This window comes from Apiospora aurea (assembly GCF_038362705.1).
Source record: "Apiospora aurea strain CBS 24483 chromosome Unknown utg000005l_segment0_segment0, whole genome shotgun sequence".
NCBI classification, from domain to species: Eukaryota; Fungi; Ascomycota; class Sordariomycetes; order Amphisphaeriales; family Apiosporaceae; genus Apiospora; species Apiospora aurea.
The window spans coordinates 819,443-846,882 of NW_027117392.1; the positions used below are offsets into that span (position 1 = coordinate 819,443).

A 27,440-nucleotide genomic window follows, 5' to 3' on the forward strand; every position below is an offset into this window, starting at 1 on the left:
GATTTATGTGTCGATGTAGGATGCCTGGCAGCAATAGTTTAGAAACGGCGGGGACAATTGTGTAGACAAAATGTGAATCCAGTCAAGATTGCGTATAAAACACGCAGAGAGATGTGTACGCGGTTGTCTGGGTGGAAGGGCAGGTGAACCAGGTTGAGGCCAACTTTTGGTTTTTGGGCCAAGTGGTCAGAATTGATAAGGGGGGAGGCAGTGTAGGGGCTAACGAGGTGGAGGATTACGTACTCTGGTCGGCACCGGTTTTTTCTCAATTGGCGTGGTCTGGATTGACGCGTTGCTTGCTAATGCAGAGCGGGAGACATATGTGTCAAAGAGAGGTTTTGTTTTTCCTTGTTGGTTGGATCAGGGGATGAATTGAAAGAGTCCCTGGCCTGACGACGATAAATTTTCTGGGGTTCGGATACGCAGATCTGGTCGGTGCACTTTCGCCAAATGAACCGTGATTGCCGTATTTGGCTGGGATGGGAGATGCAGCTAAAACCAGGGGCAAGCGGTACAGAATGTATCAGCCTGGAGATTGCCCACTAAACACGCCAAAGCGCTCTAAGTTTAGGCTGCAACTTCCGAACTGAACCTTCGGTCTCTCCCTGGGGAGGTGGGAGGAGCTGACAACTGTCAATTGAACGGCAGATTTGGGCTGCCAGTCCAGTTTCCAATTTCAGCCCAGGCGAGCGAGGTCCAGACTCCAGACCAGACTCCAGTCCTGCCTGTGGGCGTTTGGGGCGTGATGACGTCCCCCAATCCGAGGGTAGACGTACCCGCACGTCCGGCGGTGGTGGTGTTGTCGTGCTCTTCCTGCAACCTCCTCTGCCCCCAACTCACACAAAGTTGCGGAAGATTGGGTATGGTGAAGAGAGAAAGGAGTAGTAGGAAGAAAGAAGGGGGAGAAGAGAAAGAGAAAGCCGAGCGTTGAAATACCAGGAAACCCCGATCCAATGCCTTCCTGTCAATCGGATAGCTCCAGAAGCCCGGGCTGCAGGTGCCAGCTTGTTCCATCTAGTGGTGGCCCGGCCTTGCAACCTAGAAGGAAAGAAAAAAAAGCTGTCAATCCTCCCCACACTTGACTTCATGCCCGCCAGTAACGAGAGCTTGGACCTTTGCTTCTATGGCCTTCGTCTGCCCGTCTTTGCACATGCACTGCTTGCAGCCTGTATTCCTGCCCGACTACCCGTCCTTCGCTCAACTGTATGACGCCGCCTCACTCACGGAGTCCTTTGGCCGTTAGATCAGGTTGGGATACATGTATACAGTGTGCGTGTAGCTCATCCTCGACCTAGCCCAGGCCTACGGAGCGCGTCTAGACTCTCTGTAGCAGGGCGACACGTCCTCCACCATCAACAACCTGCTTCCTTGCCGATGCCATCATTTACGCATCGCTTTTGAGTATTCCGATGCACTTCCAAGTAATTTTAGTCGAGGATAAGACAAAAAGCCTGACCGCCCAACCTGCTTACTGCAGTGCCGTCTGTTGCTAGCGGCCTCGATGCTGGAAAAGCTGATTGGTCTAGTCGGCCTAGCAGCCATGCCCCTCGTCACGACGCAATGGAGGGGATGGGCGGTTCGCCGATCCAAGTAAGCCGCAAGCTACCAAGCTACCCACGAGTCGGAGTCTCCTCCATGCAGAGCTCAGGCATTCTCGCTGCCTTTTTTCCTTCTTCCTTTGACCCACGGCACTCGTATTCACCAGTAAACTCGTAAACAAACCACTTTGGGTCCTACTGTACCTAACGCTCTTGTCAACGTGGCTAGCAGGTCTCGGGATCCTCTTTCTACCGCCGATGCCGATCTTGGTTCTCCCCGCTCCCTGCCTGGTGCTGGAAGCTTTGGGTTTGGATCAACCGCCACGGCGGGCAACCAGGTCCAGGGACATTCCATTGCCGCAACTTCTACGGTGATTCCAAGATCGTCTCTGTGTGGTAAATGGTCACTTGCTGGCCCTCAATTATTGGGATATGCAAATTGGTGTAGATGAACAACACTTGAGACTGTTACGCATCTTGTTCGGCAGCTGTTCGCTGGCCGAGATGTATGAAGGTAATAAATAATACTTTATCTTTGAAACACTGCCTACGTCGTGCAGGAGAGAGCTTGAGCTTATGAAACATGAAGTTTATATTTCCCAACATCTTCGTGGAGCTATTTGCCATCCCATCAAAGCATATTGCAACCCCATTGCACGTGTGCTGCTGTAAGAAAGTATTCGACCGGCCAGCCAGCAAAGCAGGTCGCTGCTTCTAGACAACTCGTCCAGCTCACAAGAACATGTGCGATAGCTCGTACTGAATACCATACCCCCTCCCCTCAGTCGTGCCACGCCACGGGAGGAAAGATTGCACGGGGATTGGGGGGTACGACAAGTAGGGCCACCCCAGAGCACCTAATAGGACGTACACAGTAAACTGCACTGGAGTGGTATATTAATTTGTGGTGTTTCGAATATATGAGACTGTGTACCTAATGATTATTCCCAAGATTTACACATATAAGTCAATCGTTGACCACCAACCCTAGTTCTTGTTTGTCAGTTACCCGTGACTCTTCGTTTCGGTTCCTCGTTTCAATATATAAATCGAATTGATGCAAGAGGGAACAGAGTGCCTGGCATCCGTAGAAGTGCCCATCCCACCAAACCTCGAGTCCTAAGCAGTAGTAGTGGTGGGCTCCTGCTTATACTCGTCCGAGACCGCGCGGGCCAGCCTCGGGCCGTCCCTGGGGATGCACAGGATCTTGTAAGGCCGCGCCGACATGATGAGATCGCTCGGGTCACGCTTGCCGGTCCGGGGGTCGCAGTCGACCACGCCGTGCGGCTCGAGGCGGAAGCTGCTCAGGGTCCGCATGAGGATCAGGTACAGCTGCCGCTGCGCGAGCATGTGGGCCGAACACATCCGGTAACCCAGGCCGAAGGTGTACAGCGTCGCGTCTGGCTGCTCGATCCAGCGCTCGGGGCGGAAGACTTCGGGGTCATACCAGATATCACGGTCTACGGAACGGGAAGGGTTAGCAACAACGGGGGAGAAGTGCGCGGCAGAGATGTGATAGATGGGATGCTCACGATAATTGCAGGCCCAGGCGTTCATGTAGAATGTGGTGCCTTTCGGGATTACGACTCCTTCGTAGTTGATGTCTCGAATGGATTCACGAGGCAAAACCAGAGGTATAATGGTGAAATAACGGAGAGCCTCCTTGGCCAAAGCCGCAACGTATGTGCACCTCTGGTCGTCGCCGGCATCACACAGCGGGTCCGGGCTGTTCCAAGAACTGACTGCCTGGAACTTGCAGATCTCCTCAAAGGCCCTCTGCTGGATGTCCGGTCGCTGCGCCAAGAATCCCAGGCTGAAGCCGATCGTGTTGGAGACGGTCTCGAACCCGCCCGAGATCATGGACAGGCTAATGGAGTTGAGCTCCGTCTCGTTGAGCCGGTCCTCCTTGAAGGTAATCACGCTAGCCTGGATGCAGGGCGAGTTGGTCCCCCGGGCGATTTTGTCGCGGAGCTCTTCGTCGAAGCGCTTCATGAACCGGGCGCGGCGCGCCTTCATCTCGCGAGCCTTGGCGGACTGGGTGTTAAAGGGGTTAAGACGAAGGATCGGGATGTAGTCTTGCAGGTTGCTCTGCGTGGAGCGGAACCGGTTCATGTGCTCTTCGACCTCGACAATCTCCTTGAACAGGTCGTCCTCGTGCGAACGCACGCGGGTGCCCCAGTTGATGGTACAGGCGAGAGACATGGCCAGTCGTTGGACCATGGGGAGCGGGTCGATCGCGGCTGTGCCCCCCTTGCCATAGGCAAACAGGTCCTGGACAAAGTTCTTCGTCTCCAGATCCAAGTAGGGGATATAGGATTGGATAGCGGGCCGGTTCAGGGCTATGGCTGCGCCCTTCTTCCGGCGCTTCAGTGATTCGTCGTACGGCGAGGTTCCAATCGTGAACCCGCTGGTACCTGAAGCGACCTACATTGGCTTTATATGAGATTCATCCGATTCATCATCTTCAAACACACAACTTGCTTACCTTGTGGAACGTATAAGTCTGGGGGCGCGAGCTCAAGGCCTGCGAGTTGGTGATCCAGAGAGCTTTCACGGCGGCAGGGCTATTGGCGACCACGACGGGGATGTTCCCCATCTGGACCTGGAAGACATCGCCGTATGTCTCGGACCAGTCGCGGTACTTGAGCGCCGCGTCTACCCTCACTTCGCGGAGGTTTCCAATAATCGGCCATCCTTTCGGGCCCTTCAGACCGGGGATCCGTCTTCTGCTGCGGACAATCTCATTTGCAAAGATATAGACGACTAGGAGAGCTAGCACATGTAATAAGACGTGGCGTCCAAGATATGCAAAGATGCCGAACCACTGGCCAAGAAAGGAGGATTCGGAAGGCATGTTTTCGTTGTAGGAGGCAAACCTCTACCGCATCTTCTCAAGAAACTTGTAGGGTGATATCGCAACAACAGCGACAGGAAGTGCGGGCTTTTTGTTCGGAACTTTTGTATGGAGGGGTTGAAGCATCCTCACGTAAAAACCGACGATGATCGGCGACGCATTGGGAACAGCGCTTCCGCTGCTGGCCCCGGATCTCCGCACCGGACCATGTAACCTCGCATATCGGTACAACAGACGGCAAGGAAATGCAACTCCGCCTCAGGGCACTTGACGAAAGGAACTTCCCCTTTTGGCGATCCCAGATTCACTCCACTGCAGCTAGGTGGGCACCTCGTCGTGTTTCACAGAGACAACACGCGGGAGCATAATTGTATTGTAAATATAGGATATAACTACTTTATGAAAACAAGAGGGCCGTACCCGCTGCATTGCAACGGTAGATATGTAGGCATAATTATAAAAATTTATTGTTTGGCGGCTTATATCTCTCTGCAACACCTCGGCTATCTATAGCTAATCGGATCGGCACAGGCTTTGCAATTAGCATAATTTCTCTGGGCGAATTGGATACCCCGAAGTCGCCTCTCCTGGTTTGTCACCTTTCTCGTCACTGCAGAAAACCGCGGAACAGTATACAGGCAGGACTTGGTTGCCGAGCCGTGTTTCCCGCTCCCACGCGCATATACTCTGTTCCGTGTTGAGGTGACCAGCTACATCCTCTTCTTAATACAGTTCTAGACCGTATCTATGTGCATTGAGGCTGCGTGAAATGCTCGACCGCGGCAGGTTTGTTGGCTCTATCAGCTCCCTTTGGAATTCTAGCCACTGGTTCTGACTCCTCGTCATCGGGGATCCGGTGGCCCAGAAACGTCCTGTTCACGGAACGGGGGTCGCACGGAGTTATGCCCTGCCAAGTACAGTTAGCTGCCTGAGGTTCAAACCAAAGCGGTAGAAAACCACAACAGATGATGGGTGGTAATATGTGCGCGCGTGTGGCTGACCCAATGTGAGGCTATAGGCGCGGTATAGTCGCCCAGAGCCGGGCCTGTTTCCTGGACGGCTGATCCAGCTGGAAGGGATGAGCCTGATGGCATTTTTGCCTTTTGGGCTGAAGTAGAATACATCATCAGCAGAGTTCCTCAAAGTCCGAACTCCTTGCCCAGAGAAAGAAGGATACCATACCGCTATCGCGGGGGTGGCTCTCGCCGGCTACCACCCTCGAAACTTCGAGATTGTCCATTGCCCGTATCTAAGTGTATTGATGCATTGATTTGCCTATCCCGTAAAGACTTACTTACGTCTCAACCATGGTCAATAGAAAGAAATCTACCCTGAATCTCTTTGGTTATTGCGCTTTCATATAAACCGGATGACGTCAAGATCAGGAGTGTATGATGGTTTCGGCACGACTGGTGTGTACTAGACAGACACAGTAGCGGAAGGTTAATTGCATGGGTGATAGACGCACGCAGCTTGTCTCCTGCCGAAGGGGACAATTTCCAGGGACTCAAAGAGTCGACGCGAGCACTTCTTCAAGGTCCTCACTCATCAGAGGCATACTGGATATTTGGGTGAGAGAAAGGAGAAGGAGGCTGGGTTGTATTACGTCTGGAGTAACTGCCCGTCAACTACGAACCAAATATCAATATATCTAAGTACCTACATAACATAAACCGGACGTGACGGAATTGTACGGTTGTTAGTCAAGTCAATCCATCTCTTGGTAGCGGTGATCAGTACCACCTCGCACGCTGCATTTTATAGTGCCGTTGGAAATCGATTGAACCCCGTATGTATGTATATGTACGTAATCTGTGTCAATTTTTATGCAAGGATTCAGCGTCGATGTTAATTGAGATGGATGGCAGATTCCGCGGGGTGTAAGTGAGATGGGGGATACGATAGGGGCCCCCCTGTTAGTGTGTTGAAGACGCGGTCGGGGCGGCGCGCCTAGGCCAGACTTCAGTAGGTAGAAGGAACCTTGGGCTAGTAAGGCCCTGCCAGCGACCCACCCTCTCTGGCCTATACCTAAAGAAAATAAGGAACACATTGCAATTGTTCGAGGCCAATCTCGATAGTGAGACGAAACATCGCCGGGATTAGAGAGAGGGAGAGCACGCAGAAAAACAGAAGGGGGAAAAAAGAGGTCCCGGAAAACACTCCCTCTTTTCTGAACTCCTCAACAGGCCTGTGGAAGCTAGATTGTCCACGTTGCGACTTTTGTTTAGTCGCAGGGGTCCCTCCACAGCTCAGCTGGCCTGGCATTTGACCGAATTTCCATTCACGACCTGCCTTCCCTTCGAATTCGTCCTCTTGCACAAACCACATTGCTCGCACCCAGCTCCATTGGCATGCGACGATGAAGTTCTCGACTTTCTCCCTGGGCTTTTTAGCCCTTCTGACCCCCTTCACTGCTGCTTGGTCCAAAGAAGGTACGATAATCCTGCCATTGCCGCCTTAGCTGCTGCTCTCGTCCTGGCAATCACATCGCTCACATGCAATTCTCTAGACCAGGAAATCTTCCGCATCCGCGATGAGGTCGCCGTGCACGAAGGCCCCGATGTCTCCTTCTACGACGTCCTTGGCGTCGCCGCCTCCGCCTCCCACGATGAGATCAGTCGCGCCTACCGCAAGAGAACCCAGGCTCTTCACCCGGACAAGGTGAGACGACAGCTCATGGCCGACAAAACCGCCAAGTCGAAGGACAAGAAGAAGTCTGCAGTCAAGTCCCCGTCGCAATCGGAAATCAAGGCTGCCATCAAGGCTGCCGGCGACAAGCAGGCCCGTCTTGGTGTCATCGCCGGTATCTTGAAGGGTGCCAGCAGAGCTCGCTACGATCACTTCATGTCCAACGGCTTCCCCACCTGGAAGGGCACTGGCTACTACTACAACCGCTACAGACCCGGCCTGGGCACTGTGCTGGTCGGATGCTTCCTTGCAGGCGGAGGTCTTTTCCACTACGTTGCTTTGTACATGAGCTGGAAGCGGCAGCGCGAGTTTGTCGATCGCTACATCAAGTATGCGCGCAACGCCGCGTGGGGCGAGAATGTTGGCATCCCTGGCGTCGACACGGCTGCTACTGGCGCGGGCACCGCCACTCCTCCGGCAGTCGAGGAGGAGCAGGCACCCATGATGGCCATGAACCGCAAGCAGCGTCGCATGCAGGAGCGTGACTCGAAGCGCGAGAACACCAAGGAGAACCGCCGCCAGGGCCGTGGCCGAGCGGGAAAGCCGGCCAGCGGCAGCGCCACCCCTGTTCCTCAGACCCAAGCCGGCAACGGCACTGGTCCCACTGGCGCGAAGAAGCGAGTCGTAGCCGAGAACGGCAAGGTTCTGGTCGTCGACTCTCTTGGCGATGTCTATCTGGAGCAGCAGGACGAGGACGGAAACATGCACGAGTTCTTGCTTGACGTAAGTTTGTCGAATCTAAATTTGCCCGACTACACACTGACTATTTCGCCAGCCCAACGAGCTGCCCCAGCCATCCATTCGCGATACCGCCGTCTTCAAACTTCCCATTTGGGCTTACACGGTAACGGTTGGCCGCGCTTTTGGTGCGAAGCAGGATTCCTACGAAGAGCAGGATCTGGCCGAGGAAGTAGCCGAGCAGCTTGCCGAAGACTCCTCCTCCTCGGACGCCCCACAGCGTACCCCCAGCAGCGACTCGGCCGAGGACTACGAGATGGTGGACACCAGCAAGAGCGTCGAGGATCTCGCCCAGAAGGCCACTGGTAGCCAAAGCCAGAGCAGCAAGGCGAAGAAGAGAAACAGCAAGAAGCGGTAGGCTCGATCTTTTGCATCTCCAGGGTGCAATGACCGGGTCGAACGATTCGAAACACTTTGCCAGCAAAGCCAGGATAAATGAAAAGCAGGATCGATACCTAACTTATATACATATGTGGGTAGCACTAGGGGGAAACGGAACAAACCAAAATAGAGTTGCAATATCAAGAGGAGCGTTCGCATTGAGAAGCGGTCTGCCACGTAACCGTACTATTGAACTGAGACCCTTATAGGCCTCGATGGTGTTGAGTGTAGATCCCGTATGGACTCCACCATGTCACCCTTGAACGGTTCCTCTACGAAATGCCATAAACCGCCGACTATACTGCAATATGCACAAGCGTGACTTGTGAGTAGTCCCCCCCCTTAGTGACTATGCGTACATTTTGCCAGCACATGTCGACATGGGAAGGAACCTCCCATTTATGTTGCGTGCAATGCTGGTGTGCAAGAGGCTACATGTAGCTAGTGATTACTTACTTACCCATGAAAGTGTCCCGCCTGTTTGGCAGGTCCTGAAACGCCTACGAGGCCAACGAGACAGGACGAACTGGCATCAGCGGACAACGCACTTTCCACTGAAGATGCATGGCGCAGCGGGGTCATTCCCAAAGCGGCATTGGGCTCCAAGGCGTGCAGTTACCTAATACCCAACCGGCGGGGATCGTGTATTAGAGAGCGCTGTCTGGCTGGGACTAGGGGGTTAAACTTAGGGGGGTTAGCCTTGAGGCATGCAGTCTGTCTGTAGCCTGTTTTACCCCTCCATCGCAATCGCCTATCCCGCCATCCCATCCCACCATCCCTCCTTTCCGAGGGGCTCCTATGGAATGGTTCGTTCGATGGGGTCATTCCAGGCGTGCCGTCATCAAACCTTACCCAAATATCCCCAACCTGTTGCCTGCTTCTCACCCTTTCCTCGCCCCTTCCGTCCCGTTTGCTTCAAATATCTCGCCTGTCTCTTGACTGTCCCTTCCCGTTCGCTCGCTGTTTGCGACTGAATACTTACCCAACCTTGCAATACCCTGAAAGAATACCCGGAAAAAAAAGCAAGCCAAATCATCCGTCACCAGCGAGCGACCTTACGTTTGGATCAGGCATCACGCGCCAAATCCACACCCTCGATCTTCTTCTTTGATCACCCCTCCTCCTCTCCAAGAGCGGGCTCTCCTCGGGCTTGCTCGTGCCCTTGTTCGATCCCCACGATACTACTGCTATCCCGATACCCACTGCTCCTCCTTGCTTCGAACGGTCGTTCCTCAAGGCATAAAGACTAACTAACACCTGCCTCGTTTTGTTCCTCTTTCTCCTCGTCCCACACCCGAGGCTTCAGTTACGTCCCGCTCTGAGACCTTGCCCAGTACATAGCATAGTCAATATAAAACAAAAATTGATACAGCTGTTCACTTACCAACGACCCAAAAGAAAACCACGACATTCTACTGCCGCCATCCTCTCGCGTCGCTATCTGATCTCTCTCTCTCTTTCTCTCTATTCTCTATCTTCCTTCGACTCCCTTTCTCCCCGAAACATAAAACCAGATACAGGTCTCACAGGTTCTGCAACGGTACGAAATCGACGGGCGAGGGACAGATCAACTACACACAAACTTGATTGAGCAGGTGAGTGTTGGCTGTGTGCTACTGGACCCCCTCTAACACGGTTGCGTCTCCCCACAGATGACAATGGACGACTACTCTAATATGCGGGCAAACGAGGAACTGGCTGCCCTCTTCTCGCGGAACCTGACGTTCCAGCCTCAAGCTCAGCAACCCTTCCAGCAACCTCGGCCAGTTCCAGAATCAAAGCCGGACCCCGCCGAAGAACAGCCGATCATCTACTCGATAACCCAACACTACACCCATTCCGCCCACATTACTCGGGACCCGGAGCCGGAGCCGATCGTGGAGCCCCAGAGACCCTCTTCGGAGCCCCCGCAAACGCAACAGCCCTCGGCCGAGCTGATCCTCCACAACTACGGCATCGATCACCGATTGCTGTCTTCCTCGCAGATGGAGCTCTTCAAGGCGGCCGACGACGACCAAAAGATGCGGTTGATCGAGCTGTGGCGCATCTGCCCACCCTCCAACCCGCAAGAGAACCCCGCCGTCACTCTGTCCAGCACCACGCTCGAGCAGGAGGAGATGCTCGCGCAGTTGCGGTACGAGCGGAAGCTGACCGAGGACAGCGTCATGAGCCTGGACGGCACCCCGCTCACCCCCGTGCAGACCGGCGACGGCGCGTGGGTCACCATGTCCTCCGCGGACATGGAGCCGTACATGACGTCGGGCTACGAGGCGCTGGCGCGCCGCGAGTACGAAGAGTCGGCCAAGCGAGCCTACGAAGAGTCCATGATGGGGCCCAAGGCCGTCTACAACCACTTCGGCTCGGCGGCCGGACGGCAGCAAAACTACCGCCCCGCCACGGACCCTGTCTACAACACCAACAACAACAACAGCTGGGCGAGCAGGCAAGAAGCCATGGAGAACCAGTACGGGGCGTTCCAGATGGACAACGAAATGGAGCTATAGTACAGGCTTGTTGGGCAGTTGTGTATGTCAACGCAGATTATCAGACACCCGCAAGTCAGGTATAGTACATAGCCATACGTACGTAGCTGGGATCGGGGCGATTATGTGTGTTCAGCATCGGTATGGATACCTATGGGTTTTGGCAGGTTAGGGAGATGCCCCTGGGAACATTAGAGTGGAGCGATGGTTTTAGGGATCAATTTTGGAACTGCGAATGAATTGAGTGCTGTTGGTCTTTACTTATTTTGGTGGGCAAAGGAAAGGAGAAGCAAGGCTGGGTCTTTTCATAGGCTGTACCACCCACATCTCCCCCTTATCCGTCTCCGTCTCTCCATCTCTCCTTTCTCTCCCCCTAGAGTTTCTGTCTTGTGTGTTCGAGGCTAACAACAAATTGCCTGCAGTCAACTTGGTCGATAGGTCAAGACAGGTACGTAGTAGCCAGTTTCTCACCCCCAGCCCGATCCTTTTATAAAGCCCACTGCGTCCCCGTCCCCTATTCCTCCCACCTCCCCTCTCATGTTTTGCTTATCTTGTGACTATATTGTCACATTGAGATGCTGTGATTTTCGTCGAGAGGGGCATTCCTTGGTAAGGCGACCATATTTTACTAGTCAATGACATGTGTGATGGTATTCGACTTATCAATACCTAGAGAAATAGAGCCATCCATATATACATACATCCTGTGATATAAGAACATTGCCTCAGTGCTACTCGCTCTAGATATGTTGCTGATTTCCGTCGCTTGCGTGAACGAAACAATCCGACAACGTATGGCTCTGCCTACTTCAAGTTAGGAAGAAACACGATGAGCTGCCGATGCTACATACGTAGTAGCCCATTATAGTTACTAGGAACTTGCCCCTTTTTACGTTGTAGTCGTATAGGAGCATAAGCTGCTACCAACACCAGGTCCCGGTAAACGATAACACCATTATCTCTCAAAGACATTTCTCTTCCCTGACATCTACGGAAGCCCGGAGCCTCGAGTATGGGATGCATCACAGTAAACGGCAGGTAGGTACGGTAGTCTTTCCAGGATATGCTCTAGGTTGTCGCTTACCGGCATTCCGGCTATAACCTACCACGAATTACCCGCTGCAGGACATTTGCCAAGCTTCGAGGACTGAAGGGCTACCAGTGGTTAGTGGCTATTCCAGCTCGTACAAGTCAATACGCTTTGGGGAAATAGAGACTTTAATCTTCGCTACTGCTTGGCCTGTCCCTACATTGGGTCACCGGAGCGTATGCGGGTTGCTGGTCGCTTGTGCAGATTGGGTATAGTGGTGGTGTCTCTCCCGGGCTGGTCGTCTGCCTAGAGGTTGCAAAATCCGGGGAAGCAATATAGTCTGCACCCTCTAGCTAGTCAGTCACCCCAAAGCGCCTCCCTTCCCGTTCTTGGGTAAGGGATCCGCATAGCGAAGGCGGCTTGCATGCGTGCATGGGAAGACAATGCGGAGGCATCCACTACAGCAAGATGGATGCGACGTAGCATGGGATCTCGAGACCTGCGCCTTCTCCTGAAGGTTCCCATATACTGCATCGTTCCGGTCAGGTTCGTCTACGAGCCTGCTAGTGCAAGCCACCGCTTTCGCTCCTCTTTCCCTCTGTAAACTGACCGAAACCGCAGCCATGCTTTGGGATTCTCTGCTACCTCCGGCAGCACTCGCGGTGCTCGTGAGTACCACAGGTGCTCTCGCCAGACCCGCTGGAGGCACTGAACCTAGAGCGGATACGCCATGTACGGAGCCTGTAGTGAGAAAGGAATGGTGAGTTATCCCGGTTGCCTCTCAGCGTGAATATGCTTGCCCAGTTGACTGAGACAACCCCTTGCTACTGCTCCAGGAGAGCATTATTGGCGGCGCAGCAGCAATCCTACATCGACGCCGTCAAGTGCATGCAGTCCACGCCCGGCAAGACGGCCGAAATCTACTCGGGCGTCAAGTCGCTCTACGATGACTTCCAGGCCTTGCACATCTCGCAGACGGACAACATACACTGGGTTGTGAGTTTTCTTTTCCATTGCTTCTCTTTCTAACCAGTAGTGCACTATGTCTCTGCCGTTGGCTTACACGCCGCTTGGGGGTATAATCCAGGGGTTCTTCTTGCCGTGGCACCGCTACTTCCTCTGGCTGTACGAGCAAGAGCTGAAAACCTCCTGCAAGTATACAGGTGGCATACCGTGAGTACACCATACAGCAAAAGTTACCTCGATGACTGAAGGCATGCTAAGAAGCGTTACTCAGGTATTGGAGTAAGCTTTCCTGGATTTCGCTAGTTGAACGGGTCCTGAGAGTCGCCTCGACATCTAACGTAAACCCTGCATAGACTGGACCCTGGACGCAGACACCAACGCAAAGTTCCTCGGCTCTCCCATATTCGACACCGTCCACGGCTTTGGAGGTGAGGCTTCCACCAAGTTGACATGGAGCAAGAAGTAGAAAAGACTGACGAAGTCACACATAAACACACAGGCAACGGCGGCTACGTCCGAGACACCGGCAGCAGCAACGGCCTAACAGCCTCCTCTAGGCTCTCGCACATCACCATGGCCAGCGACGACCCCAGCGCCACGGGCGGCGGCTGCGTCGCCGACGGGCCCTTCGCCGACCACCAGGTCAGCATGGGCCCCGGCAACAGCACGGCCTACAACCCGCACTGCCTCGTCCGGGACATCAACCCGTCCTTCGTGCGGCAGATGCTCGGCAAGGCCGAGAGCGTGCAGGTGCTGAGCCAGCCCGACTTTTGGCACTTCACGCGCCGCATCGAGGGCGCGACGATGGGCAACAGCTGCCACTCGGCTGGGCATGGCGGCGTCGGGGGACGGGCTGGAGAGGTGAGTTCTGCTTTTCGTCCTCCTTTTACCCCCTAAAAGCCTGATGTATAGAAGTTGGCTAATGCTATGTTCTCTTTTCGTGGTATGTAGATGTCGAACCCCTATTCCAGCCCCGGAGACCCGATCTTCTACTTGCACCACGGCGTCTTGGACAAGCTTTGGAACGAATGGCAACGCAAAGGTGAGTGAGTGAAAGTAACAGCTATGCCCACCTCCTCTCTGCTCTCCAAGTGGCAACCTCGGCTAATGCATACCGGCGGAAACTAGATTGGGACGCCAGGAAGGCGGACATCGGCGGGCCGGACACGCAGTTCGCGTACCCGTACAACTACTTCGGCGCCAGTCCTGCGTACAAGAACGTGACGCTCGACTTCGAGATGAACCTGGGCCAGATCGGGGGCATGAAGAAGATCAGTCAGGCGATGGATACGATGGGTGGGGAGTTCTGCTACACGTATGAATAGAGAGTGACCTGACTCTGCGGAGGAGGATTGGAAGATGAGAATCAGGAGGGCCCAGATCTAGAACCTGTGGGATTCAGACAATAGTCGGGTGAGAATGCCGTAGCTAGTCATGTTCGATCTTCTCGGGACGTCGGGGCATAAATTCATCCCGGGCTGTTCATTGCCATGCATGAAGTTTGACATTGCTTCCGCGTCGGGCTGGCCAGGTCCAGGTTGGATAGGCTTCATGAGACGGAGGCATTTCAGCCAACTTTTTCTTTCATATATTAAAACAAAAAAGAAAACGTCCCGGTCGCACCAAAAAACATTGAGTGTTCTAGAAACGTTGGATGTGCGGGCAAAACGAAAAGCAACACACAATTACTGTATGTACATGGTCCCGGTCGCGATGACGGATGTTGAATAGACAAAAAGTCGACACCACCTACTTCGATGGAGGCGAGGCAAAAGAGGCAAAAGAACACTTTTCAGGTCCGCCTGGGGCTCGAACCCAGAATCTCCTGATCACTGATAAATCGTAGTCAGACGCCTTACCATTGGGCCAACGGACCGATGAAAGCAAGAGGGTCTATCAAAGTACAAGACTAAGTATGTAGTAGCCGTGCAAAGATTTCTGCCGGCCCACAGAAATACTCGATCGTCTCTCGGCTTGTCCAATCAGCTCATGGTATATGACCCCCTCTACCCTCCAAGAGACTCGGTACCTACATTAGGCCGCTATACTTTGCCATATAATCCAACCACGGGTAGGCGTCTAGTCACTCAGCCCCTTGCGCATGACGTTGGGTTCGTTTATCCTCGGGTGTCAAACCCCCAGGGACCAAACCCAGAAACCTGCTTACGTTCTAGAACACTAGACCACTAGAACACTAGAACACTAGGACACGGGCGGGATTGGTTGCTTCTGTTCTACTACGTGCAGCGGCGGCTAAGCCGGGCTCCTCGTGATTGAAACAAGCTGGAAAGGACGAGGTCTTATGCTCTCAGTTCCAGAGTTCCAGGATCCATTCACTTTGTTCAGCCTTCCCAGGAAAAGTGATCACGGGTGCTGTTGGTGGAAGAATGGCTCGCTCGCTCCCGGGGAATGCCTGGCGGGATCGCATAGTCACGACTCGCACCACGTTTCTGGTCGTCGCTCACTAATACTAGCGAACCACGGGGGAGGGGACCACTCACTTGACTTTCCAAACACTTCACTTTCCCTGCGTTCCAAACTAATCAAAACAATCATCGGACAGAACAAGTATCTACTGGAGCCGCTCGTTTCCTTGGGGCTATTGTCTTCATCTTCTATTTCATTGATTCACTGCTCAATGCCGTCGACGAACAAGAGAGACTGATGTAACGCTCCATTGTCGGCTTTGCTCTCATAGGTGCACCTCTGCATTATCTTCCACCACCTGCGTCTTGACAACGAGACATAACAGACAATTCAGCCTGTTTCAGAACCACCTACCACGCCGCACCGTTCTTCTCCTTCTCTCTCCATCTTATCAATCGAAGATAGAACAAGTCCTGAAAGGAAAAAGCCAGGCAAAGGCCCGAATACACTTACCCAGTTCTTGTCCTCCTCTTCTCTCTTCTTCTGGAGCACATAGACAGATACGCAACACAAAGCCCAACCAACAAAGGAGGGCCCCGAGACGTGCCGTTAGGAAGGAATCGGCCAATGCGATGTCTCGCCGGCTTCCAGGTGAAGCTATAAGAGCACTGTATAAGAACTACGAGAAATGATACAAGCAACAAACCACATAAACTGCCCTACTGTTGAACAAACACACACCACCACCACCATCATCATCAGCCCAGCGCCAAACACGCAAGCAGGCAGTCAGTCCACCCGCTCATCCAACCCATTTAAGACAAGGAGAGTCAGGACCGGCTCCTCGCTCCTACTACTGCAACCCACCACCACCGCCATGGCCACCACCAAAACCACCACCCTCACCATAACCTCCTCGACCGCCATCCCCTCGCCGCCGCCGCGGGGCGCCCTGCGGCGCCCCGTGCCCTCGAGCCCCAGCAGCACCATCGACAGCATGTCCTCGGGCGCTGCCGCCGCCAAGAAGAGCGCCTCCTTCCGTCCCGACCTGGCCCGGGACCTGCAGACGGGCGAGATCGTCCCGCCCCAGAGCGCCGACGGCACCACCGGCGCCGAGTACCGCGCCTGGTTCCGCGCGCGGCGCCAGCTCGAACAGAGGCGGCAGTCGGTCCGCGAGCAGGCCGACCGCGACTTCGACCTGGCCATGAAGCGGCTGATCTTCGTCGTGGCTCGGTGATAGTAGGACTACTACTACTAGTAGTAGTAGTAGTAGTGAGATTGGTGCAACTCATACGCCGTCGGCCCAGGTGATGAGTCTGACCGGCCGGCTTTTGAGTCTCGCACGAGTGTGTGTGTGTGTGTGTATTTGTATATAGCTCAGGGCTTTGCTTACTGATGTCGGCGCGTTAGGGGATTTTGGGGGCGGGACGGATCTAGAGACTGCAAAGTGTTTCTGTCTTGGTGAGTTTGTCACAGTAGGGCTTTGTATACCACATCGAATAACTTTGTTCAAGCCAACAAATATATCAACCAATAATAAAAATACTTCACCTAATAATGATGTTGCCTCATTTATCCAGCAAGTCTATCATACTACCTACACCCCTCATAGTTTTCTCGTACCAAAATGCCACTCGCTCAGTGGTGAGCAGGAGACGTTCCACAGAATAACTTGTATGAGCTTGGTTCTGTCGTTACTTGTAGTCATAAACCATCTATTGCTAGTCTGCTTCGTATGCCTTCGTCCCTTACGTCCTACATGTGGAGGGGTATTGTAACCTATGCTATCCCAAACAAACAAGACCCAACGCCAGATTAACTCCGTGCCCGAAAAGCAGAGGAGTTCAAGCCCTTTGCTGTACCATCTAGACCATGTACACAGCTTTTGCCGTCGTCTATACATCCATCTACACAAACATGGTCTTGACGTATGGCCGGTGGAAGAGAGAGGACCAGCCACAAAGCTCATGATACATCAAATCACATTTCCTGCCATGCCCATGAACAGGGCATGCACGGCAAGGCTCAGGGTCCAGAACCCAACCTTTTTCAGCCTCCTCACGCGGCTCTGCTGGTCTTCCACGTCGTGCGCGAAAGCCGAGTATACTTCTGCTGATACATCGGTCATCAGGCCGCAGTCGAACAGAGTCCATGACCCATCAAAGTCGGTGGACCGTTTGACAATGCGGCACCCGATGGGGATGTAGGTTCTTTTCGCATTGATGTAAGCGACAATAGGTCGGACTAGCGCTTGGTTGACATATGACAAGTGTGAGGTAAAAACCGGTACAGTTGCTTTGACGTCGTTAAGATGGATACGAAGGTCCATCACCAGATACCGGGGTGGCTCGCTCGCAGGAGACAAGATGGACGTTGTTGAAGACTTCTCGGGTGCTGGGTTGGAAGGTATGGACTCCGGATTAGCCTCATCCGGAACATCGGATGCTTCTAATACCGAAGAATCGTGGATGATTTCATCTTCCTTGTTACGCCGCGTATTGCTGTCCAGAAGATGCAGGTAGCGGTTCGAGGTGACGGCTTCCTCGAGGCGGTCGTAGAACTCGGTCACCACTTTTGTAATGCTTTCATCATCGTCTGCGGGAAACATCACGTCGGCAACTATATCCACGTTGCCTTCATAGATCCAACCAAACGGACCTTCATCCCCTCTGTTCAAATGATCAATCTTTAGCCCGTCGATCCGGAGGCGACTGAATTTCTTCCATGCCTCGGGTTCGCCCAAGTCTGATGCGATCGTTTCTTGGCCAGCGGCAACTCCGTGTACCTGACGAGGGTGAATGGTGAAGAGCGACCCATCGTAAGAGCCAGACATGTGGGTTGCCGATAGCAGGTCGTAGAACAGGTACCGTTTCCTTAACTGCGGCAGCTCACCAGAATAGATGCTCACCGAGTAAGGTCGGAACCCGTCGGGCTGATGGACGGTAACGAGCAGATCCTCCAATCTGAAGTAGTCAATCTCGAAGTCGCCAGGCTGATGCTCATGCCTATATGATAAGGGGTCAACATTCGCTGAAGACCAGTGCACGTGCGTTCTATCGACAACGCCACGGACCCCCTTTACTTCGACATCCTTCAAAAGGCCTTTCCCGTTCCACCATTTGACGAAGGACAAAGTGACGTTGACAGTGTTTATAGTGATGTCGAACTGGGTGTAATTGCCGTCATCTTCCTCGAGAACCACGGTACCGCGTTCGGCAGCAGCGACTGCAGCAGCGCTGGCCGAGGACCCTTTGCTGACCGTGGATTTGATCTGGCCGGGCCGGCGCGAAACGAAGACATTCCTAAACGAGATAACCCCATCTTTCCACCTGGGGACGATGGCGCTTTCGAAAACAACGTTGACCCCGGCGGATTGGGTGAGATAGTCACCAATCTTCTTTGCAAGGGTTTCTACTGGGTATTAGCATGATCCAACTTGGCTGGAGAGGAAAGACTTACCTTGCGCAAAGACAGTGTTAATGGAGAATAACAGAAATGAGACGAAGGTTGTCGTTCCAACTAGAATCCATACGAGGTGCCCAAAGAGGAAGAAAGACAAGAACGCCCCCCACTCGTCCGTATTCCATGGTCGCATGCTCCGAATAGAAGCCCACTTGAGGCGGACCTTCATCCTCTGCCAGAAGCCATTTGCAGCAGTCAGGAGCTCTTCCCGTGTCGGTCGGTGTGGAAGATGTGGCAGGTGCGGGAGATGGAAGTAGCCTGAATAGCTGTGGTTTGCTGGAGCAGACTGGGTGATTTTAGTGTCAGGTTTGGGTGTTGCGACAGGCTCGGGAGCCTCGGCTTTCTTCTGTGGTGTTGCGGTTTTACTCGAATCTACATCCGACTTTGTAGACTTGCGGCGGTACGAAAGGGTCCTTCCTCGACCGATATGCATTCCCCTCGAGAACGTCTGGCGAGCGAGCTTTGCGAGGTGTGCATTATGACCAATGCCACCGATTATAGCCGTCTCGGCTGCTGCTGTGAAAGATGCTACGGTATTGCCGGTAGAGGAGTTCGGGCTGCAGCCGACGAGCAAGAGGCCGCTCGAGGTGAAATTTCGACGCACATTGTGGCCGTAGGTTTTCGAGAACCGAGAAGCAAAATCCCAAGGGCTCCGGGGGCACGGTTGGGTGTGGGCCGCCGTTGATGCGAAGGAGGAGTTGGACTGGCCAAAATGTGCTCTACTTGCTGGGAACTGCCGGGAGGATACTTTGGAAGAGAAGAAGTCCAGCGACTCGTAGAGCGATCGCAGGGCCTGGCGCCCAAAGAGCGATGTCCTAGCTGTGGATGTCATTGTTGGCGATCATGGTGTTGTCACACGCACACACAGACTGACAAGAAAACCAAGTGGGAATAGACAGCGCCTTCAGCCGGCGACCAAGACCAAGAGGTATGGGAGGAATTGCAGGGCCCCTACAGAATGGGGTGATGGTAGGATGTTATTAACTTAAGAGTCACGTTATTGTTGATGTTGATATCAGACAACTAGCGTCGAGGGCATGTTGAAACATGGGCGAAGGCATGTACATGTGCAAGGCAGGTAAGAGCAGCAAAATCTCGTCATTGGCCTTGATGACGCGCTACCTGAATTGGGAGAAATTGCATCCTCTCCAGCGTAATGCTCGGCCTCGCTCGCTTTCTCCAGCGCTTTGGAGGGCCAAAAAAAAAAAAAAAAGGCCAAACCCCTGCTACTTTAGGTTGGAGATCAATTGCCCAAGCCTGTGCTCCACTAGAAGCGGGATCCCGCTATCGATAAGATATGTCGGCGCTGCAAACCCCCACCTGCCGTTATTTTTTTGCCCAAAAATTTCCATGGCGAAAAAGGGCCCACAATGGATTGATAGCGGGCGGTGGCATACTATCTACCTGGAAATTTACGACCTGTTGAGCCAGCAGCTTGAGGTCACGAGACAAGACAACCGAAAGAAACACTTCCCTCATTGATTCCGAATATCCTTCTTGCAAAAACCAATCGACAATCGGCTCGTACCACATAGCAACCATGCCGGCCCCCACAGCGCTTCTCCAGAAGCCAGTCGAGCCTGCCGCCGAGGCCCCCCTCCCGCAGCCAGACCAAGATGAAGAGGTCCTCCTGGACGCCTCCGAAATGAACAAGCTGGACACGAGCGCCATCCAGCTCGTCCCTGTCAGCAACAACGAGGCGCAAATGGACGTCGACGAGGAGGGCAAGCCGCACTTCGCGCCGGCGCGGGAAATCGGCGGCGCTGTTCGCATCGAGACGCGAAAAGTCCCCATACCCCCCCCACCGCATGTCTCCCCTGAAGTCGACCTGGCCCAAGATCTACCCCGTCGTCGTCGAGCACCTCAACCTGGCCATCCGCATGAACGTCAAGTCCAAGGCCGTCGAGCTGCGGACGACGCGCAAGACTGCCGACACGGGCGCGCTCCAGAAGGGCGCCGACTTCATCACCGCCTTCGCCTTGGGCTTCGACGTCGACGACGCCATCGCCCTCCTGCGCCTCGACGACCTGTACATCGAGACGTTCGAAATCAGGGATATCAAGAACCTCGAGGGTGACCACAAGGGTAAGCTCTACGACCGGTTGGACGTGCTGGCGCAGCAACCTGCGTACGTCTATCATATAAAGGCTTCAGTCACTAATCCCGTTATATTTAGCCCGTGCAATTGGCCGTATAGCAGGCAAGGACGGAAAGACCAAGTACGCCATAGAGAATGCAAGCAAAACGAGAATGTATGTATTGCTTCCGTCGTCCAGTGCTGCTTCTTTGGACTTTACTCACATGGTTATGGTTTCAGTGTGCTCGCCGACTCGAAAATTCACCTGCTAGGTGGATTCAAAAACATTGCCATTGCCAGGTCCGCGATCAGTTCCCTAGTCCTCGGAAAGCAACCTGGTAAGGTGTACAACGGCCTACGAACCGTTGCGTCGAGGATGAAGGAGAGGTTCTAGATGCCTGCATCTGATCATCTGCTGGCACGGGAAATGCGACAACGAAAACGAGAACAACTCTGGCAAGCTTCATGCATAGGGCGGTCACAAATCATGACCAGGCGTTTTAGGGGTACCGGCGTCGAACGGGATATGTTTCATAGAAAGGAACGAATACCATCTTGTCAACGATGTTTTGAGTTTTGTGCAATTAAAAGGGGGTATCATCGACATAAGCTAAATGCAACCGCTTTCCGTGCAAATAATTCGCACATTCTGTCCCTCCTAGCCTGTGTGACTATTGTATAACTGTTCCTGCATCCCTCATAATTGCGAGAGCCTTGAACTTTTACTTAATATGCACCTCAATGCTGTCCATGTCCTCAATGCCCGCCTCATCAATCGTGGACTCTTCATCCAAAACTTCGCCGTCAAAGTGAAGCACAATCTCCTGCTCCTCGGGAATCTTCTTCATCGTGCGAAACGCCAAGCTAAGTTTCGCGACTTCAACGTCCATGGGGACGGTAAGATTTTGGGTTCCATGGTCCTTTGATTTCAGGATCACCTTGATCGCAGCCACCTTCGCTGCTGGCTCTGGTACTGGCTCTGTTTCCTGTTCGTCATCGGGAAGGTCGCCTAGTTGCCGCAACCGCTCTTTTTCTTTTTCTTTTTGGTGTTCCACAAATAGTTCAGAGGTCCAGGCCTCAATATGGACCTTGTCCCAGCCCTCGAAACCGTCCCTTTTGGTCTCTCTGCTCAAGTATAAATGGCCATCGCCCCTTCGCTTGATATCCAAAGAGGCGAGGGTCGTGAAATCATAGAGCTTGTTGCCCCTCCACGTGAAGAACATTTCGTTCAGCACGGATTCTGTGACCGGCATTTTCTTTTTCTGGTTGTAGCCAACCCACGAATTCTTGACCACGCCTAGCTTTTGTAAGAGGTGTACCTTCACTCTCATGTTCGAAGTGCCTTCAAGATGAGACTCGATATACATCTCCACGACTTCCATCGGGGCCGGCGACTCTGTCGCCGCCGAGTTGGCTTCTCTCGCAAGGCGCTCTTTGCGCATTCGTTCGCGAGCTTCTTCTATGAACCTGGCTGCCAAGGGGTCACTCTGGGTGCCATCAGGTTCAATAGGGTCCAAGTCTGATTCCGTATCTGAATGTCCGGCGCGCGGCGATCTCGGTTGGCTCGCAGGTGTCTCTTCCGCAACCGTGGTGTCGCGAACTGCCTCTCTAGCCTTATTCCTGCTTTGCGGTGGTTTGTAATCTTCTTCATCCCCGCTACTATCGAGTGCGATTACATCTGCGCGTATCCCAGACGATTGCGTTGGGCGGGCTCTGGTGGGGGTGCTGGATGTCGCTGTTCGTGTTGACTGGCGAAACTTGGACGGCGACCTGTCCAGCGGCGCATGAGAGGACTTGCGTGGGGACCTTTGCGTCGAAGGACGACTGCTAGGTTCATCCTCGTCATCGCTCAAGGAGATGCATTGGCGCTTCAAGTCGCGGTCTACTGAGTCGATGCGCGCCTTCCCGGAAGCGCTCTGAGAGTCCCTCAAAAGCTGCGCTTGGATTTCCGAGTCAGCTGCGGCGTCTTCGTCGACATTGCTGGCTTTGCGACGTTGCGCCTTTGTTGCCGATTCCTGCTGTTGAAATTTGTCAAAGAGCGCGCCGGAGCGCCTGAACAGGTCGATGCCGTCGGATTCTGACTTGGAATTGTTGGTTGGAGTCTCGACGGACTTTCGTTTTACGGTGCGTTTGAACGGCAATTTCCTTTCCCGCGGCGCGTCGGGACCAGGCATGGTGAGCTGTACGTGCGTGGATGAGGTTCCTGAGTACCTAAGTATGTGTATGTAGGCAGGTACTTAAAAGCGGGATGGGGCAATATGTAATCGTACAGATGGGAAAATAATGCGAGAAGGTGTGTCGCGAGATGTGAAGAACGAGAAGGCAAATCGCTCAGGCAACGAACGAGCCAGGATCAAGTTCTCCCGATGGCGCGTCTGTTTTTGTGTTGCTGGCAGAACACGAGGAAGTTTGAATGGGCGTACAGTGCAAGGGCTGGTGAGGCTCTATCCTCGAATACCTGGAGAGCTATCGCGACTAGAAAAGCGATTGAACCCCTCCATCCAATGCAAGTACAATCCTCGGGCGTCGCATGTACCTCGAATGCTTGGCGGGAAAGTGTGGCTTGACAAGGAAGAGACAGGTACATCCAGCAAAGGTATTTGCAGTTTAAGGTGCTGCTGGAACGTGGGGCTTCGAGAGCAGGCGCCAAAAAGCGACGGATTACGAGGGTAGCAGCAGCAGCCAGCCTCAATTCAGGCGTGGAAACGAATCCTCACCTAGTCATACCAAACACTACAACTTACTGCTCACCATCTTCTCACCAGACGCCATACCCCCCCACATCATGGAGAACGGTGCCATCTCTCAGAGCGAAGGAAAGGATCCTTCTGGATTCCTTTCCGAAATTATCGGAAACTCGGTCACGGTCAAGCTGAACTCGGGCGTGGTTTACAAGGGTTGGTGGACTCCTTCCGATCCCCAGATGAGGCCAGGCTAACGGACTGACACATTCTTACTCATAGGCGAGCTGCAATCAGTTGATGGCTACATGAACATTGCTCTGGAAAAGACAGAGGAGTATGTCAACGGCGTGAAGCGAAGGAGCTATGGAGATGCGTTCGTACGAGGAAACAACGGTGAGATCCCTTTACCGGTTCGTATGCGTTTCGCATTGTCAAAGCTAATGGGAAAATAGTCATGTACATCTCGGCAGACTAAACAACCTGCCTGGCAGACTGCTCACTCGTCTCGAGTCGGGCGAAGATAAAGGCACGTCTATGTCTGCTGGCTGTGCAGCAGCAATGACTTAGGGAGCATGCTACACACGAGTTTATGGGTGATTCGGAGACGTTACTGCGGATTATCTATGTACAGCTGAGATAACCGGGACTTTGGTCTTTCTATATCCTGTCCGTCCACGCGAAGTACGTCACGCCATGGAGTGCGATCTCACCGTCACCGTTCCGCTCTACGTCGTCGCTCTGCATCGCTTCTTTGAAGACCTTCACTGTGCCCTCCTTCTCCTCGCCCTTCAGAACTGCTATCTGGCTCAGGGTGCTCAACCGAGACCACAGCGCATCTTCCGTGAGCCACACAGTCCACTTCGAAGCCTTCTCGCCAATTGGGAGGGAGAACCGGGGTAGCTGATTAGTCAGGGTGTCTGCCAGTGCTTGCAACGGGTTTCCGGGCAGTTGTTGCTGGAAGACGTCTTTCCACTTTTGGTGTCTGAATCTGGGCAGGCCATCGTCCAGAGACCATATCAGATCGTTTAATTTCTGCTCCCATTTGGTACTTGATTCCCAATCGCGTGGTGCATTATCTAGGCATGAGTTCGTTCCGCATTAGAAACGTGAGTCCATTATATATCAGGGGCCGAAGTGACTCACAATCCTCGACGTTCCAAATCATCCCCAGCACAGCGCCAGGTCTGAGCACTCTGTGAATCTCTTGCAAGGACTCCGGTGTTGCGAACCTATTGGTACAAGTAAGCATATATCTCGGTACAACTTATATCTCGCCATGCCACATGAACCTACCAATGAAAGGCCTGTGTCCGTATGGTTGGTCAGCGAATGTGACAACCATCTCGTGAAACATGGCGACTTACCTGGGCTGCAATGCAAGCATCGCCCCAATCGTTGCTGACGGGCATCTTGTCGGCGGTGCCGTCGACAACCTCGACAGCCGGGAGGTCCTTCTCCGCGAGCCTTCCCCTCATTCCCTCATGCGGCTCGATCGCTTTGATGAGAAAGCGCTCCGGGCGGCCAGCCAGAAGCTCGGTGAATTTGCCCGTGCCGGACGCGACTTCGACTATGTTCATGTCTGACTGGCCTGTGATCTTCAGAGCCTCCAGGAAGGACTCTACGACCTCTGAGGGGTAGGATGGGCGATGAGCATCGTAGAATGCAGCGTCCTTGAAACCCTCGGCCGCTGCAGACGGCAAAGTGGTGTGAGACGCCATGGTTCTGCAATCTGGAACACAGACTGGTTGCTGTGTAGCTGGTACTGAGGATGGATTGCCGATGGTCAACGATTCCGGCTACCGATATACTACCTAGGAAGGATGTAGAGATTCTCAAGACTGCGCCTGCCTTGTATCGATGTTGTCTTGGGCACGGTTACATCATACCTTGGAGCCCTTGGGGTATCACTTGTCCAATTACGGCCCACATATTGCACAACCCCGGCGCTCCTGGCTGGGGATGGATGTTCCGTCAAGATGCCAATGTGTATGTGTTAATATACAATTGGGTTCCTATAAGGTGAATTATATAAGTATCGATTATATCACCTGCATCTGCTAGTATTTTGATCAAGCTATCCAGATTTGCCTGGTAGAGTAGCGCTTGGTAGTAGAGTTGATCTCTGCATGCGCCGCCGATACCAGATCCGCCAGTTCCCAAACCTGGGGAAGTGCAAGTGCCACCTGCTATGTCGTACGCACCAAAGTGGTAAGGTAACCTGATCATCTGCCACTGTCGCTTCCCCAGCTAGATGCATATGCATCTTGTGCAATGCTGCTGTCTCAAATGCGAACATGGAAGCTGAATGCCTCAGCTCGGGGCTCGGCTCATGCTACAGGTACGCTACCTGTGTTCAGTAAGGTGCTACCGTCCTACCCCACAGGCAAACGGGCTTCTTTCCCCTAATTTGGCGGGAACCTTCAGCAGCCTTGGGTCCCTGTAGCAGCCAACCTAGCGACGCACTGCATGGTTGCAAGGCCCAGGCTCCAGGTGCTTGTGCTGCGAATAAAGGTGTCTTTGGCCCCCGTTTCCGCTTTACCCCCCTGGATCGAAACCAAGACAAAAGGGTAGCTTGGGCTTACGACATCGTTTCCTAAAGCCCGTACCGTACGGGGTCTTCGTTCCATGGCGTCTCGATGAGTCTCCCTCATCCTTCCCTATTTTCTTCATAACCAGGTGTGGTAGCTGGGAGGAGAAGTGCCGTGCTGTTTCCTGTCCTGCCCTGCCCTGCCCTGCTGTCCTGTTCCTGTCCTATACCTCACAAGCATGCGATAGAACTGCTTTCCCATCCCGCACCTACGTGTATTCTCCTGTTTCTCATTTCTCGTCACTCCCTAATACACCCGTTGTCTTCATGATTGTAACATACCGCCGGTTCCGGCGCACCTACCTGCGACGGATTCTCTACGTCCTGTTTTTCTTCTTCCTCGTCGACGCCCTCCACCTCATCAACAGCCGCCCCGACACCCAGCGATCGACCCTGAAGCCCCGAGCCGCCGCCCACCAATCCCCCAACAACTCGGTCTTTATCGTCTCCGTGCACCGCAACACCGAGAAAATCCAGAGGGAGGCATGGAATGAAGCCGTCCTCGGACTAGTTGACTATCTCGGGGCACCCAATGTCCATTTCTCGGCTGTCGAGTCCGGTTCACAGGAAGGTACCAAGGATGCGTTGATGGAGCTCAAGGAAGGCCTGGATGCCAGAGGGGTCACCAACGACATCAGCCTGGGCATGACAGTCTGGGAGCAGCTGGACGAAATCGATGCGCGACCCGATCCGACAGGACCGCGAGAGCCGGGATGGATCTGGAACGCTCCGGAGGACCAGTTTGAGCTGCGCCGCATCCCCTACCTTTCGCGCGTGCGCAACCAGGCGATGGCGCCTCTGAAGCAGCTAGAAGAGCAAGGTAGGCGCTTCGACAAGGTTCTCTGGCTAAATGACGTTGTGTTCGATGTAAGTATTGGATTTGCACCTGCATGCAAATAAACCATTGGCTCATTACCCACCAGACGCAAGACATCGTTACTTTATTTGAGACCCGGGATGGCGACTACGCTGCTGTTTGCTCCATGGACTTCAAGGCCCCACCCTTGTACTACGACACGTTTGCCCTTCGAGACGACATGGGTCTGAAGACCGGCTCGCTATACTGGCCCTGGTTCCAGTCACCCATATCTAAAGAGGCCGCGTCGCGCAACGAACCTATACCTGTAGTATCTTGCTGGAACGGAATCGTCGTATTCGATGCGGCCCCTTACTATGCGAACCCACCACTGCAGTTTCGTGGCATTGACGATAGTCTAGCAGACCTGCACCTGGAGGGATCCGAATGCTGCCTCATCCATGCGGACAACTACCTGAGCTCCCAGAAGGGCGTCTGGTTGAACCCCAACGTCCGTGTGGGCTATAACGTAAAGGCCTACAATAAGATTAAGAAAGCCTACTTCCCGAGCGCATTCTGGACCGTGGTTGGGGCTTGGGCGAATCGCATTGTAAGTTGGAGGGTCGGGATCCAAACCAACCTCGAGACACGAGTCGTCCGCAAGAGATTAGAGCAGTGGGCAGCAGACACCCCCAAGGGCCAGCCGCCCCGGTATGAGCCCGGAGAGGCTTGCCTGATCAATGAGATGCAAATCATGTGGTCCAACGGATGGAAACATTTGTAATAAGT

General features: G+C 53.6%; 11 protein-coding genes across 11 annotated transcripts; 7 read left to right on the forward strand and 4 right to left on the reverse strand.

Annotated features, from left to right (window-relative positions):
- Positions 1-2,657: 2,657 nt before the first annotated feature.
- Positions 2,658-4,392, reverse strand: PG986_006836 (cytochrome P450 phenylacetate hydroxylase; the record flags this gene model as incomplete). The annotated part of the gene is made up of 2 exons (XM_066843058.1): positions 2,658-3,962; positions 4,024-4,392. 2 exons carry the CDS (start codon positions 4,390-4,392, stop codon positions 2,658-2,660), a joined length of 1,674 nt encoding a protein of 557 aa, XP_066699170.1.
- Positions 4,393-6,751: 2,359 nt separating this feature from the next.
- PG986_006837 (DnaJ domain-containing protein) lies at positions 6,752-8,176 on the forward strand (the record flags this gene model as incomplete). Its single annotated transcript, XM_066843059.1, has 3 exons — positions 6,752-6,824; positions 6,902-7,803; positions 7,856-8,176. 3 exons carry the CDS (start codon positions 6,752-6,754, stop codon positions 8,174-8,176), a joined length of 1,296 nt encoding a protein of 431 aa, XP_066699171.1.
- A 1,681-nt stretch (positions 8,177-9,857) lies between these two features.
- PG986_006838 (uncharacterized protein) lies at positions 9,858-10,703 on the forward strand (the record flags this gene model as incomplete). The annotated part of the gene is made up of 1 exon (XM_066843060.1): positions 9,858-10,703. The coding sequence occupies one exon, from the start codon at positions 9,858-9,860 to the stop codon at positions 10,701-10,703; it is 846 nt and encodes a 281-aa protein (XP_066699172.1).
- Positions 10,704-12,335: 1,632 nt separating this feature from the next.
- Positions 12,336-14,003, forward strand: PG986_006839 (N-acetyl-6-hydroxytryptophan oxidase ivoB; the record flags this gene model as incomplete). Its single annotated transcript, XM_066843061.1, has 8 exons — positions 12,336-12,472; positions 12,549-12,708; positions 12,800-12,885; positions 12,927-12,949; positions 13,032-13,106; positions 13,178-13,539; positions 13,630-13,720; positions 13,807-14,003. The coding sequence occupies 8 exons, from the start codon at positions 12,336-12,338 to the stop codon at positions 14,001-14,003; spliced, it is 1,131 nt and encodes a 376-aa protein (XP_066699173.1).
- Positions 14,004-15,922: 1,919 nt separating this feature from the next.
- PG986_006840 (uncharacterized protein) lies at positions 15,923-16,282 on the forward strand (the record flags this gene model as incomplete). The annotated part of the gene is made up of 1 exon (XM_066843062.1): positions 15,923-16,282. The coding sequence occupies one exon, from the start codon at positions 15,923-15,925 to the stop codon at positions 16,280-16,282; it is 360 nt and encodes a 119-aa protein (XP_066699174.1).
- Positions 16,283-17,020: 738 nt separating this feature from the next.
- Positions 17,021-19,339, reverse strand: PG986_006841 (Mitochondrial distribution and morphology protein 31; the record flags this gene model as incomplete). The annotated part of the gene is made up of 2 exons (XM_066843063.1): positions 17,021-18,456; positions 18,505-19,339. 2 exons carry the CDS (start codon positions 19,337-19,339, stop codon positions 17,021-17,023), a joined length of 2,271 nt encoding a protein of 756 aa, XP_066699175.1.
- Positions 19,340-20,047: 708 nt separating this feature from the next.
- Positions 20,048-20,978, forward strand: PG986_006842 (Pre-rRNA-processing protein PNO1; the record flags this gene model as incomplete). The annotated part of the gene is made up of 3 exons (XM_066843064.1): positions 20,048-20,272; positions 20,331-20,635; positions 20,825-20,978. The coding sequence occupies 3 exons, from the start codon at positions 20,048-20,050 to the stop codon at positions 20,976-20,978; spliced, it is 684 nt and encodes a 227-aa protein (XP_066699176.1).
- A 328-nt stretch (positions 20,979-21,306) lies between these two features.
- On the reverse strand, positions 21,307-22,758 carry PG986_006843 (uncharacterized protein; the record flags this gene model as incomplete). Its single annotated transcript, XM_066843065.1, has 1 exon — positions 21,307-22,758. The coding sequence occupies one exon, from the start codon at positions 22,756-22,758 to the stop codon at positions 21,307-21,309; it is 1,452 nt and encodes a 483-aa protein (XP_066699177.1).
- Positions 22,759-23,369: 611 nt separating this feature from the next.
- On the forward strand, positions 23,370-23,720 carry PG986_006844 (uncharacterized protein; the record flags this gene model as incomplete). Its single annotated transcript, XM_066843066.1, has 2 exons — positions 23,370-23,481; positions 23,548-23,720. 2 exons carry the CDS (start codon positions 23,370-23,372, stop codon positions 23,718-23,720), a joined length of 285 nt encoding a protein of 94 aa, XP_066699178.1.
- A 205-nt stretch (positions 23,721-23,925) lies between these two features.
- PG986_006845 (MFS-type transporter) lies at positions 23,926-24,986 on the reverse strand (the record flags this gene model as incomplete). Its single annotated transcript, XM_066843067.1, has 4 exons — positions 23,926-24,344; positions 24,412-24,497; positions 24,562-24,572; positions 24,633-24,986. The coding sequence occupies 4 exons, from the start codon at positions 24,984-24,986 to the stop codon at positions 23,926-23,928; spliced, it is 870 nt and encodes a 289-aa protein (XP_066699179.1).
- A 1,136-nt stretch (positions 24,987-26,122) lies between these two features.
- On the forward strand, positions 26,123-27,435 carry PG986_006846 (polysaccharide export protein; the record flags this gene model as incomplete). The annotated part of the gene is made up of 2 exons (XM_066843068.1): positions 26,123-26,722; positions 26,779-27,435. 2 exons carry the CDS (start codon positions 26,123-26,125, stop codon positions 27,433-27,435), a joined length of 1,257 nt encoding a protein of 418 aa, XP_066699180.1.
- Positions 27,436-27,440: the final 5 nt, after the last annotated feature.